We start from the raw sequence: 14,102 nt of genomic DNA, 5'->3' as shown, positions 1-14,102 counted from the left end.
TGACACTGTGATTATATTTGTTCTCTTCTATAGCTTAGACCAGTGGCTCGCACCTTGAGGGTGCCTGCGTCTCCACAGGGAGCACCTGGCAATATCTGTAGCTAACCGGGGTTGTCACGAGCCGGGGTTGGGGACGGCGGGAACTGGCGCCCCCTAGCGAGCAGAGGTCGGGGCACGCTACCAGGCCCGGGACTGCTCCCTGGACAGAGTTCCCGGCCCTGAACCTCGGCAGGGCTGCCCTTGGAGAACCTTTGACTTGACTGAGGCTGTGCTCCTGGGCCCCAGCAGACATCTCAACAAAACACAGAACAGGCTCGGCCCTTAAAAAATACTATGGAAAAAGCTCTATTTATTCTTTGTAGCCTCACTCATTCCGGAATCCTATTCTTTAAAAACTACACCAGCTCCCTCTTGGGCTAAGTCACTGCAGCAGTGGGGCGGGCTTCCAGACAACGCACTTGTTGATGTTGCTGCCCTCTTTCAGCCGGTCACCTGCCGCTCCTGTTTTCGTTGCTCGCTCGCTGCCAGCTAAATCGACCAAGCTCAGCTTGCCCACCTTCTCTCCAGAAGTCTAGGGAGCAAATCAACAAACACTAAAAGTTAAAGAACACAGAAAGTGGTACATTTCTACCAAATGCGTTTACTATCTGAATCTTTCTTAAAGCATATTTGTCCTTTTAAAATTCATTTGGGCTGCTACAAAACAGTGTAAGAAAACTAAACAACCCAGTGGTAGATACATACAAAATCATACACAACTACTAATCCAGAGAGAAAATTATCTCAAAAAAAAAAAAAAGTGACTCCAAAATGGTACATTTTGAAGGGAACCCAACAAAACTTTCACAGATAAGTATATAAAAGCATTACAAGTATAAATTTTAATATATGACACTGTGCTTAAAATTTCATATATACTTACCAATAATCCCGAGAGAAAAATATTTGCATTTCTTATGATATTAAAAAAAAAATTTGACTTTATCCAACAGAAAGATCCCTCAAAAACCTAATGCATTCTAAAATGTTTTCATATTGTTCATACAATAATTCTCTTTTCCATAATTTCAGGTATTAAGTTTACATATTCTCCTGGTTAAGGTATTTATATATACTATTTTCCTTTGTCAAAAATATTCTATTAAATCACAGACATAACCAATATTCTATACTTTAGCAGCAATATAAGAAATGTGAGAAACCTCATTTCTGAATCACTTTTTAAAACTTTCTTTTAAAATATACATTTATATTTATTTCCATAAACAAACATGTTACTAACAAAAGGGAATTCAGCTTCCCAAATCAAAAGTGCTTTTGGTTTGAAAAAAAAAAATGTCAGAATGTTTTTTGTTTTATGCTGAAAAGGAAAGAGAAAACAAAGAACTTTTTGTCATTACACTAATCTTGCTGTGACGGTAAAAGAAGAAAACTATGCTCTCAGCAAACGAAAATCTTGCCAAAATATAGCACTTTGCCAGGGTGATCATTTTAGCTTCTGGTACTTGAAACTGATTCGCTGGAGGGTAATAATAAAATATGCAAAAATTCACATAAGAAGTAAGAGGGGAAAAAAAATGTACGAGTCAATACAGAAGTTTTCAGTGTGGTAGAAGCATATCTATCTCTGGTTCTGTTAATCTTCAAAGGTTTCAAGACCAAATGCTCAAAAAATGATTCTATGAATCTAGACTCTTAGGGTGCAAGTTCTCCAGTGCAACTTACTCCTTCTAACACTCAGCTTTTTAGCATAAGATAATACTTCAAAGGAAACCTCACTAAATCAGCTAGGGTGTTATTAGCTTATATAATTTGCCGTCAAAGTTTAAAGTTCAAAAACCGCTGTGGCACAACTGTAGGCCATCAGTTGGTATAACTTCCGTTCCAACTTCCTTCAGGTGAAGAGAGTAGAGAGCTAAAACCTACATTTATCAGACTCCCTGCGGCCAGTGTTCAGGATGTGATTTCGACTCTGTCAATCAGATATTCTTGCTTCAAATTTATAAAGCAGAAACACAGTAGAGGTCATCCCCCTGGCCCATTCTGGCTTCTTCTGCTGGCAAGCAGGAATATGGGCATATGATGGGTCACAGCTCTGGGATGTGCCTGGAACTCACAGGTCTGGGGGCGGCCACAGAGATAGTACTTTCCTCACTGGATGAGATCTGTGCTGTTCTGGAGATTATTTCTAGAAACTGAGTCCAGAAACCACTCCTCAGTAGGTCTATCAACACCTGTGTAATCATCCAATTCCCTCCACTCAATCCTTTCTGTTTACCTAAAGCGGCCTCTATTTCTTGTCCTGAGTCCTAACTGATACATGTCTGGTTACAACTTTAAGTCATCTAACATGAGAAAGGAATAAGATAAACCATGATCCACTTTAGAAATTGGAAAGAAAAAAAAAGAAGTCATGCATCTGAATACCTACCCCAGACTTCACATCGTATAAAGTGTGTGTGAGGGTGATTTTGAACACCGCATGTGATCGGCTGCTCTCCTCATTCATGTTGGTTGCAGCAACTGTACGGGATTTGTTACCCTCGGACATCAAAGACTCGATATCCTACATGGAAACAAGTCATAGACACACATTTTATTATCTAATAAACATGAAAACTCTGCTATGCTACGAAATGCATTCCAAGTTTTACTGCTTAGTCGGCCACAACTGGAGTTTATATTCTGGTTTTCAATGAACATGAAGCCCCATAGAGTACAAGAACCAATACTACCTCTGAAAACACAAAGAAAATACATTATTTACTGTAGGTGTAGAATAAAGTGTCAGCTCTGACCAAGAATTAGGAAACAGTAGAAGCTGCATGTTGAAGTCCCACAAGATGGACAAACACGCCTTGCCTGTCCTCATCTCACCTAGAAATTAGAAAATCTTTAGCTTATTTAGTTATAGCAATAGAAGCTGTTAAATCAAATTAGACTGTATGAACAAACAGCAAACAAAATAACTTGTAACCCATCCCTGCAGGCATAGAACTGGATCACCACATTAGTATATATCTTACCAGACCTGTTTTTAAAAATGAGAACGAGACTAATTTTCTGCATGGATTTACTAAACTTCTTTGCCATTATAGCTAAAATGGAGACAGAAAGATCATGGGATCTTCATTTTTTAAAAAATGTTAAAGGCTCTAAAAAATTTATTTAAGCCATCTGAAACTTGGTTTCATTACAGTGGGGCTCCCCAGGTGGCACTCGTGGTAAACAACCTGCCTGCCAATGCAGGAGACTTAAGAGGTGTGGGTCTGACCCCCCAGTCAAGGATATCCCCTGCAGAAGGAATGGCAACCCACTCCAGGATTCTTGCCTGGCTGATCCCATGGACAGAGGAGTCTGGCGGGCTACAGTCCATAGGGTCACAAAGAGTCCGACAGGACTGAGTGACTTAGCAATCATACAAGTAACAATAGAGCTATTACATCTACCTTTCAGGGATTTAACGAGAAACAAGAAAGATATACTTGTGAGAGTCTACTAAGGGTTTCCTTTTATCCAGTCTCCTGTATTTTCCAGTAAAGGAACCCCATCTTTAGCTGAGCACATTGCAGTGGAACTAAGGGACTGCACTTCTCAGAGGCCATTGCAGCTCAGTCTGGCCATATATGCAAATGAGACAAGAGTTTACCTAATAATACCTAACATTTATATGATACCCTCAAGTTTTTGAAGACTTTTCACATGCATCAACTCATCTGATCTCTTCCAGGAAGCCTTCCTGGATACTACCCTCCCAAGATACCTACATATCCATTCAAGTTAGGAACTCCTCGTTCAAACTACCATGAATCTGAAACATGCATCTCTCACTGCACTTAAAATCATGTTTTTTTATAATACCTTTAAAACATGTGTAAGCATCATAAGGAACCGGACCTCATTAATTTTTTGTTTCTTCAGCACTTAGCACAATGTCTGGCACAGGAGAGGTGCTCAATAAATGTTTACTAAATGAAGTACCATTGACCAAATAACAGAATTTGATTCATGAACAAAGGAATTACTAAATCTACTTCAAAAGATAGTCAAGACAATAAAACTAATTTCCATTCTAAAAATGAGGACAGAGAGGCTTGGTGAGATGGAGTAAATGTTCCAGAGTCATATAGGAGTCACATGAGAGGACTGTCACCAAATCAAGTCTCTGACTCTTAATTCAATGTATATTACATCACAGCTCACGCCACCCCCATTTCCCCAAAGAGGGAAGCCTAGCAGATTCACACAAAGCATAACTATGATGTCTGAAAATGAAGAGAACTAGTAACTATAAAGGCCATTGAGAGATTCTCTCAAATTAGAAACAGGCTTTGAATTCCAACTACTCAACTCATATAATTAATTTCATTAAATCACCAAAATCATAAGCAACATCATTATTTTATATACTACTATGGAAGAAAAAAATTCTGCCATTTATCATTTTAAGATACAACTGTAAGGAATATCAGTTTCAGAGCTCATAAAATATGGAAAAAAATGTCTCACAATAGATGAATAGGTATGCCTTGCAAAAATGTATACCTTCTTTCAAAATTGAACCAACTTAATAACCATATATAGGTTTTTAATAAAGAGTTTTGTAAAAAAGTTGACTTATTAAAGTGATGCTATAACTTTTTTAATTGCAAAAAAATATCACAAATTCAACAACAACAAAATTTGCTATGTGAATCTTAGCAGTTGACATAAAGGATGCTGTTACCTTGTAGCTTGTGACAGCCAATTTAGACAGTCCATCCACATAGGGTCCCAACACACTGTGCTCTCTGACTTTTAACGTCTGACGGCTTCTGCTCGTTAAAAACAAAAGAAACGATTTTCAAACAATAACCTGTTTAGAAAAAGACTCAACCACGGCTCCATAAAAATACAGACTGAATTCAATAAAGATCCCAAATAAATAGAACAAACAGACTTGATCCCAGAAGAATTTAAACCAAAACTTAAGATTCTTGACTAGTAAGAAAAACTTCATAATGGAGTAAAATATCACATAATTCAAAAGGGTACACTGTGGGATGTCCACTACCACAAAGAATGCAGAGTTGAATAAATACAAACAATCTGCTTGTCACATCACAGAATGCAGCACAGAGAGCAGAAAACTAAATAAATGTAAACTGCGCCAGAAAGAAAGTGACAGACCAGTCTCAATCGCGAATAAAGACAAACAGACAGACAAAGAGAAAGACAGCAGGCTGGATCTAACAGTGATTTAAAAACATAAAACTGGACTGCCTGGGGCTGCGAGGTGGTTTAAACATTGAGAAAAGATTCATGTCTTTCATCACAATGATAAGACTAAAGAGGGAAAAAAAATAAATCATTTCTGTAAAATGATTTCAATAAACTGAAAATGATTCAGTAAAATTAAATACTCATGAGTTAAACAATAAATAAATAAACCTCTTACAAACAAGGAACTAATAAAACCAGTAAAGGGAACCTGCCAAAACCCTACAGCTTACAGCGTACTTAATGATATCAACCAAAAAATGATAAGGATATTTGTTACTGGCTAACTCTATGTGAAAAAAGCTCTTCACAAAGTATAAACATTACATCTTTTTTTTTTTGGCTGTACCATGCATCTTTTGTGATCTTAGCTCCCCAACCAGGGACTGAATCTAGGCCCCAACACTGAAAGTGCCAAGTTCTAACCAGTTAACCACCAAGGAATTCCCTAAACACTGCAATTTTTAAAAAGAATACTGATGGTAAGATTAGAAATGAGTCTTGTTCTATGTAACTCATTATTTTCTAATGATTTAGAATCTACAGTATCCTAGGATCAATCACCAAAACTTACTACTATAAAACTGTATATAAAAGTGCATAAAGAGTATTCAGTTTAGTTCTGATCTCTGGATACATATTCTATTACAACTTTTTTCCTTTCATTTTCCCCTATTTCTTAAAGATAGTGCACACTGCATTATCTCTTGAGTAAAATATAACTACATTACTACACATAGTACATGGTGAATTAATAAAATCAGTACTTGAATAAAGTAACGAGGTTCTCTCAAACAATCCTTCATTGAAAAGGAATCATAGAGCTTTTAATTCACTCACTCTGGCTCTTCAGAAACACTACAGAAATTCTCAAGAAACGTGCATGAAGGAAACAACCGCAGCTAACACTTATTGAGCACTTACTATGTGCCAGTAAATATTCTAAGATCTCAGTTCTATCTTCCATGACAGGCCTCTGAGATATTATGTAATGTTATTACCTCTTCTGGACAAATGAGGTCTAGAAAGCATAAGGAACTTGCTCAATAGGTAACAAGTAGAAGCCCGGGATCCAGAGCCAGGTGATTCCAAAGCCCATGCAGTTAATTACTAAACTATACACAAGACAAACATATAAGATATTATTAAAGACTTAGCAAATCATAGACAGTGAAGCTCAAGTTAGGGCTTCCCAGGCGGCTCAGTGGTAAAGAACCCACCTGCCAGTGCAGGAGACGCAGGAGACTAGAGTTCGATCCCTGGGCTGGGAAGATTCCCTAGCACAGGAAAATAGCAACCCACTCCAGTATTCTTGCCTGGGAAATGCCATGGAAGAGGGGCATAGTAGGCTACAGTCCATGGGACTGCAAAAGATGTAGATGCAACTAAGCACGCATGCACGCAAAGCTCAAGCTATTCACACAAGCACTGTGGAGTATAAACATGAGAATGAAGTCAGCTAAGAATTTCTGGAAAGAGTAGGTCTAGGTTCTCAAGGGAAGTGATGCTCTTCAGAGATGAAGGTGCAAGAAAAAGTACTGAAGGCAGAACAGGAAAAGTATGGGGCATGATATTTAGCAAATGTGGGTACCCAGGCCATGGTCTTCCTCCCTCTGGACTCTGGTTTCCTGTTTTGACATCTGTACATCTGTTCTCCAGGTCACTGGACAGCTGGGTCCCTTTTCAAATCCCCGACTTCTCCACATCTCCACACTCGGGCACAGCTGTCCTCTATGCCTGAATTGTTCTCACCCAGCTTCTCAGTAACAAAGTCCTACTCAGCACAAAACTCATCAAGCACTCTCAGTGAAATCATCCCTTCTCTCCTGAGCAAAGACAGTCACTCCCTCTCTGCTCTCACCGACTTTGTGTAAGCCTCCTTTACCATGCAAAAGCATTACTGCACTGATTTCATAACTATTTGTTTCCCAAACTCCCAATCTGACTGGATAAAGATGTGGTGCATATATACAATGGAATATTACTCAGCCATTAAAAAGAATGAAATAAAGTCACCTGCACAAACATGGATGGACCTTAGAGAGTGTCATCCTGAATGAAATAAGTCAGACAGAGAAGGAGAAATATTATATGACATCCCTTACATGTGGAATCTAAAAAGAAATTTTACAAATGAACTTACAAAATAGAAAGAGACTTACAGACTTAGAAAATGAACTTACGGTTGCTGGGAGGGAAGGGATCACTAGGGGGGCTGGGAAGATCATGTACACACTGCTATATTCAAAATGGAGAACCAACAAGGACCTACTGTGTAGAACATGGAACTCTGCTCAATGTTATGTGCCAGCCTGATGGGAGCAGGGTTTGGGGTAGAATGGATACGTGTACGTATATGGCTGAGTCCTTTCACTATTCACCTGAAACTACCACAGCGTTGTTCATCGGCTACACCCCAACACAAAACAAAAAGCCTGAAGTCTGGAAAAAAAAAAAAAGAAAAACTCACATTCTGTCCACTGTGAGCTCTCCATCTACGACTGCATGGTGCCTGGCACACAGGGGTTGCTCGATAAATGTTATGTGAGGTTTTGAATAGAAACACTAAGTGCCAAGGATTCCGTGGCAGTGCAGGGGCCAAGGTTCTATTATATATCTGGCTGAGGAACTGAGATCCCACAAGCCACGTAGTGGAGCCAAAAAAAAAAAAAAGAAGAAACACTAAGTACCAATTCAGTCTCATTCAGAAAGGCCTGCAGATGGTTATCGTTGTTAAAGAAATCAAGAGGCCAGTGAGGAGGTGATCAGTTTGGTTTTCTCCTGATGGAGGGTCACTGACTTCACTGCTTCTAAGACCAACTTTCCCTGATCATCTTTTTCACCCAGACATAACTAGATGTGCCCTAGGCGTCCTCCACACTTTCTGTAAGCCTCAGCTCACGTGGCTCTCTGACCTCCCCAACACTGTTCTTACAGCAATAAGCCACAAGCTGCGGTTAGTATCTGTTTCTTTCTCTCCATTGTTGCACTTCCTGAAAATCTGAACTCTGAGAACTCTGTGCAATGAGCAGATTTCCTCAGATACCCCCTTATCTTCCTCATTAGCTCCAGTTATGACTGCAGAGTGAGGCCATCATTTTTGAAGGCTTTCTAACACTTTGAAGCCACTTCTTTCAAAGTCTATGCCACAAAAATGATGAGGGTCAGAAGTCCTTAGTACAAATCACAATGTTAGGGCTGTGAGGTTAGCGCTGTTGTATTAAATAAAACCAATTTAAACACATAAGGAAAAAAATCAAAGTCTAGGCCATGACATGGGACAGTCTTTTCTCCTTCTGAGAAAAATAAAATGAACCCTCTGAAAGTCCAGGTTTCACTATTTCTGATTATGCCTCTCCCTCACTTCACAGCCTGCAAACAAATGGATGAATTCCATCCAAAACTTCTTGTTTTAAAACAAAGAAACACCTCACTTGATTATGGATACCAGTTATCCTGATATGCAGTAAGTTATCTATGATTACATATTTTTTCTTTGTGGCTTTGAATATATCTGAGAGAGGCGGTATACAGTCCAAACACATGCCACTCAACCATGCTTCCCAGCCCAACTCAGCCCAAGTTCAAAAGCCCAGAACTGGCTGCAGGAAGCCACTTAATAAAATTAAAAACAAATCCCAAAGACAGGAACTAGATAAATAACTCTCTACTAAAGTTCAATATAAAACATTTCACTTAAGCCAATTCACAAAGTCTGTTTTAGTCTCTAATATCATAACATTTAAACTTCAAAGTCATTTACCCTTTGGGATCAAGAAGGTCTCTAACTTTTTCATTATAAATTTCCATGTAGGACACTTCTACTTTAAAACTCTGCTCTTCATTTTCCTCTTTCTGGGTTCGCTCAAAGAGCCCACTGCAGAGTCTTGGGATTAATCCAGGTTGGTCAGCTGTGCCCATCATGGTGTAAGATTTTCCAGATCCTAAAAAAGTGGAAATCATAGTTATTACTGTCTCCTTGAGAAGTTTAAATACACAGCCCTCTTTCCATTGCTCATAGTAAAACCCTAGCACTTAGGAAAATGCCCAAAATAAGGAATATACCCAAATACCATGATGACACTCATAAGCAGACTAGCTTTCCTATTTGTACATGTAAAAGTCACTGGTACACATTCTTTAGGAAGAAAAACAAAAACCTTCTTTAACCACCCTTATACTTAAAAAAAAAAAAATTACCTAAAATGACTGAAAAATTGTGAGGTCTGAAGAGTTCTCTAAAATTGAACTGGAAAGATCTATATGATGAAAGCTATGTGCTTGCTCTCAACCACTAATCATAGCACACAGAACATATATGCCATCACTGCAGGCCCCAGAGCAAATTATCTCTCTACCACTACCCTCTGGCAACGGCATAGAAGTCAGAGTTATTTTTTTTCCAGTACAAATTTATTTTCTCTGTTGCACCAAAAATACATGTTCATTAGAGAACATTTACAAGACATGAGAAAACAGAAAGGAAAAAATTAAATCACTCATAGTTCTGAAAAGAATTTTAAGTCTTGAATATATCACAGGCATTCTTCTCTTTAAGAACAAGCTATACGATAAATCCTGATAAAAATGTGCGTGTGCATCAGTTGCTCAGTTGTGTCCAACTCTGCGACACCATGAATTGCAGCCCACCAGGCTCCCCTGTCCAAGGGATTCTCCAGGCAAGAATACTGGAGTGGGTTGCCATTTCCTTCTCCAGATTAAAATGACTCCTTCACTTTTGTTATTTTAATTTAAAAAAAAATTTTTTTTTTTTTGTATTGAGGTATATGGCTTGTTAACAATGCTGATGGTTTCAGGGGAACAGCAAAGGGACTCAGACATACATACACATGTATCCATCCTTCCCCAAACTCCTCTCCCATCCAGGCTGCCACGTATCATTGAGCAGAGTTCCTGTGCTATACAGTAGGTCCTTGTTGGTTATTCATTTTAAATACAGCAGTGTGTACACGTCCATCCCAACCTCCCTAACTGTCCCCTTCCTTTTGTGTTGACCACAAAGGTACAGAAGTCAAAGCACTCCTTTATCAATCATAACTGCTAAGATGCTAGCGATATGTATTCTTTTTGGTATTTTCTTTGTTAGGGTTGTTAAAGCTTAAAAAAAAACATAGATTATTTAACAATTACCAGTCTGTCCATAGGCAAAGATACACGCATTGTAGCCATCAAAAGCATTCTGCAGGATATTCTCACCAAGGCACTTGAAAACATCATCTTGACCTGAAAGAAAAAAACACAGAGAAAACAGATGTTTTAAGCCAAAACTACATATGAACAATTAAAAACAAACAAAACCCTTAAAAATGCACTTTTTTTCAGTTTGTTTATCTACCAAACAAGATTTTTAAACTGGATGAATGCTTCTTTGGAAGCAGGTCATTTCTAGTTAGCATATGACAGAAAATGAGTGAAAAGTTCCTGATGATATAAACTTGAATAAACCACTGGCCAAAAAAATAGACCAATGAACCTCTATTTTATAAAGAATCTGATATATATGCTTGGGACCTGGCTGGACCTGAATTCAACTATGGACCACTCACCCAATGCTTCTACTGAGTGTATGGTGAAGTTCAAAACAATGGTATGTATCAAATTCCCTCTCCTTTTCCCTCAATGAAAATGTTCAATTACAGATTGGCTGGGAGAGGGAGGAAGGTCTGGGCCATTTCTTCTAGCTTTCAATCATGAACATAAAGAGTAGGGTCAGACTGCCTTCACAGGCTAAATTAAATGTGTCAATAATCAAGTGACCTGGACAAATTATTTAACTTCTTTGAGTCTTGAAAATAATATGGAAGAACTGGATGCTGTTATGTTTGTTTTATTTTGTATGCTATAAATACCATCCCATTGTGCCTCATTTCCTAATTAATTTACCAGGTTAGTGCATCACCACAATTCTGACACGGAAGCAATCCTTTTTTTTCCCCGGGCCATGCCGCATGGCTTGTGGGATCATAGTGATCCGCAATCAAACCAGGGCCTTCAACAGTGGAAGTATGGAATCCTGACCACTGGAGTACCAGGGAATTCCCTGAAGCAATCCTTAAAGTCATCACTGGGCCCAGCCAGCCCAAATTAACCTCAACTTTTTCAAACAGCTGTAGAATGAACTGTTTCTCACGATAAAGATCAACAAGACACTCAATATTTAAAAGATTTCTTAGGAAACAGGCATCACAAGCAATTAGGAATAAAAAAAATATATAAGGCTGCCACTGTAGTCTTTTTTAGATTTTTTTTAACTAAATTTGGCAGTCGCTATAGTTTTAAACTTGTAGTGAAAAGGGGCCTGAGACAGTCATCACTGAGGAGAATAAAAGAACAGAATCCCAGAACAAATTTAGAGGGAATATGGCATATTCCTCTCCACTAAAGAGGAAATAGGAACACTGAAAGCCTAATGGTCAGGACTCGAGCTTGGTATTAAACTCAGGGTTTCCTTTCCTTCTTGGCTAGAGTTCTTCCATTTCACCAAGCTGCCTCTCTTGACCACATCACCAACATCTAAGGGAAGCGACGTGGCTACTGCATGCTATGGTCCCACGTGAGGCCCGGCATTCATTTAGGATAACCTCAACTGTGAGCGCTGTTCATCTAACTTTACCATCTTACACCACCAACAGTGCACTGTTCATCTCCCATTTCCCAATTGAGGTAAACACTCTTAATAGCAAAGATTGGAGGAAGGTCGCTGTATAGTTTCTAAAATTATACCACTATGAAACTTTATAGAAAACATATTAAAACACTTGTCTATGTTATCAGGAGTTAATAGGATGCTGGACTCTTACCTGCATACTTTTCTCTGACAGATTCATCCATAGACCAGAAACAGTGATCATATGCAAACACCTGTTGAAAAATAAAAATAATGAAGTATGTGTTAAAAACAAAACGTAGCCAATGGGAATTCGCCACATGACTCAGGGAACTCACACTGGGGCTCTGTGACAACCTGGAGGGGTGGGACTGGGCGGGAGGCTGGAAGGAGACTCGAGAGGGGACACATGTGCACCTGTGGTTACCTCAAGTTGACATATGACAGAAAGTAAACCCATACTGTAAACCAACCAACTAAAAGTAAATATTTTTTAAGAAAACTGTAACATACTCATGATGTTATAACAATGGCATAACTCTGCTAACACGGTTCATAATACTGAAATAAAAACAACTCGCTGTCTTACAATGGAGGTCAGTTCTTTACAGGACAGTCTTACAAAGACAAAGCGCCCTGCACGTAATATAGATCTTGAATTCACACGGAAAACTCTTTACAATGTGATGTGAAAAGGGAGGGGTTACAAAGCAATACGTATAATATGATGACTATTAAACACACGGAGTTACATACATAAAGTTCATTACTGTGTGGTAAGATTACTGATATCTTTGCTTTCTTATGTTTTTATGTATTCTCTACAGTCTTACTCTTCTTCAGAGAAAACAAATTTTTTTTAAAAAATGTAAAGATGATTACCACAGCATACTGAAAATGCAGATTCTTTAAATAAACTATAACACACCCACAGTCAATATACTACGTAGCTTTAAGAACAGAGAAGAAGGGCTTCCCTGGGGGCTCAGACTGTAAAGAATCCACCTGCAATGCAGGAGACCTGGGTTTGATCCCTGAGCTGGGAAGATCCCCTGGAGGAGGGCATGGTAACCCACTCCAGTATTCCTGCCTGGAGAATCCCCATGGACTGAGAAGCCTGGAGGGTTACAGTCCAGGGGGTCGCCAAGAGCCAGGCATGACTGAGCGACTAAGCACAGCACATGAGAAAGTCTGGACCACCATCCCTTCTTTGTACAAAAATCGGCACATGCAAAAAGTAGGAAGACTACACAGTGGAAATACTGGTGATACACAATGCTACTCTGTGAGACACCACAAATGATTTGCCTTGACCTTTTATGCTTATTACTTTCTAAAATACGCTCTTTTTTAAGTGATCTTTTAAGTCTTTTTCACTGATTATAGTTTTAATTTTTTGGATTTCATGTTCAATAATTTAGTCTTTTAAAAAGTTTTAAGGGTAATTGCTTTTCAATTCATTTCAGTTTGCCCTTCAAAACCCTCCCACGTTGAGTGTGCTGCCTCACTTCCTGATGACAGTTTTCCTCTTGGCTTTATAGGTCAGTTTGCAAGCACATCTGAATTGGGAGCTTGTTTTATGGTTTACGTGATTGCCTGTTTCATTCCTCTTCCTTTGGCCACCTTTACACTGCCACTCCTAGCTACTGAAGCCCAGGTCTGGGTCTTTTCAAAGCCCAGTATCTCTACTCCCTCCTATTTATACAGAAATTAGCTCAGTATGTGTATGTGTACGTGCTCAGTCGCGTCTGACTCTGTGACCCCATGGACTGTAGCCCGCCAGGCTCCTCTGTCCATGGAATTCTCCAGGGAGGAATACTGCAGTGGATTGCCATTCCCTTCTCCAGGAGATCTTCCCAACTCAGAGATCGAACCCGGGTCTCTTGCATTGCAGACAGATTCTTTACCATCTGCACCACCAGGGAAGCCCAATTAGCTCAGTGTTGGTGGCCAAAAGCCTTTTTTAAGCCTTCTTTCATGATGGAGCCTCACCCAAATCAGTTTTTCACATGGATGAATTTCTCAGGTCCTTAACCACACATCAGGGTCCCCTCTAGTCTGCAAGGGCTGCACCTCCGAGGATCTGGGTCTGATCTCAAGGCCCAGTAAACACACTAATTCAGCCCCAGGCTTCTGCAAGCCCTCGAAGTGACATATGTTGTTTTTGAATAGAAGGAAATGATTTTTAATATTTTAAAATATGTTATCTGTCCCT

The 14,102-nt window shown here is 39.2% G+C and overlaps 1 protein-coding gene across 2 annotated transcripts in view; it reads right to left on the bottom strand.

Annotated features, from left to right (window-relative positions):
* The window catches only part of KIF13B (kinesin family member 13B), a 201,446-nt gene that overhangs the window by 115,818 nt on the left and 71,526 nt on the right, over window positions 1-14,102 (bottom strand). For both annotated transcript variants that reach the window (XM_065907699.1, XM_065907700.1), the window contains exons 4-9: window positions 12,081-12,141; window positions 10,411-10,503; window positions 9,023-9,203; window positions 4,727-4,814; window positions 2,432-2,566; window positions 459-571 (exon numbers count right to left, since the gene is read on the bottom strand). In XM_065907699.1, the coding sequence (XP_065763771.1) occupies window positions 459-571; window positions 2,432-2,566; window positions 4,727-4,814; window positions 9,023-9,203; window positions 10,411-10,503; window positions 12,081-12,141 (671 nt within the window). The remainder of the gene's footprint in view (window positions 1-458; window positions 572-2,431; window positions 2,567-4,726; window positions 4,815-9,022; window positions 9,204-10,410; window positions 10,504-12,080; window positions 12,142-14,102) is intronic.

Source organism: Muntiacus reevesi, chromosome 17 (assembly GCF_963930625.1).
Source record: "Muntiacus reevesi chromosome 17, mMunRee1.1, whole genome shotgun sequence".
Lineage (NCBI taxonomy): Eukaryota > Metazoa > Chordata > Mammalia > Artiodactyla > Cervidae > Muntiacus > Muntiacus reevesi.
This window is presented reverse-complemented; position numbering and strand designations above follow the sequence as displayed.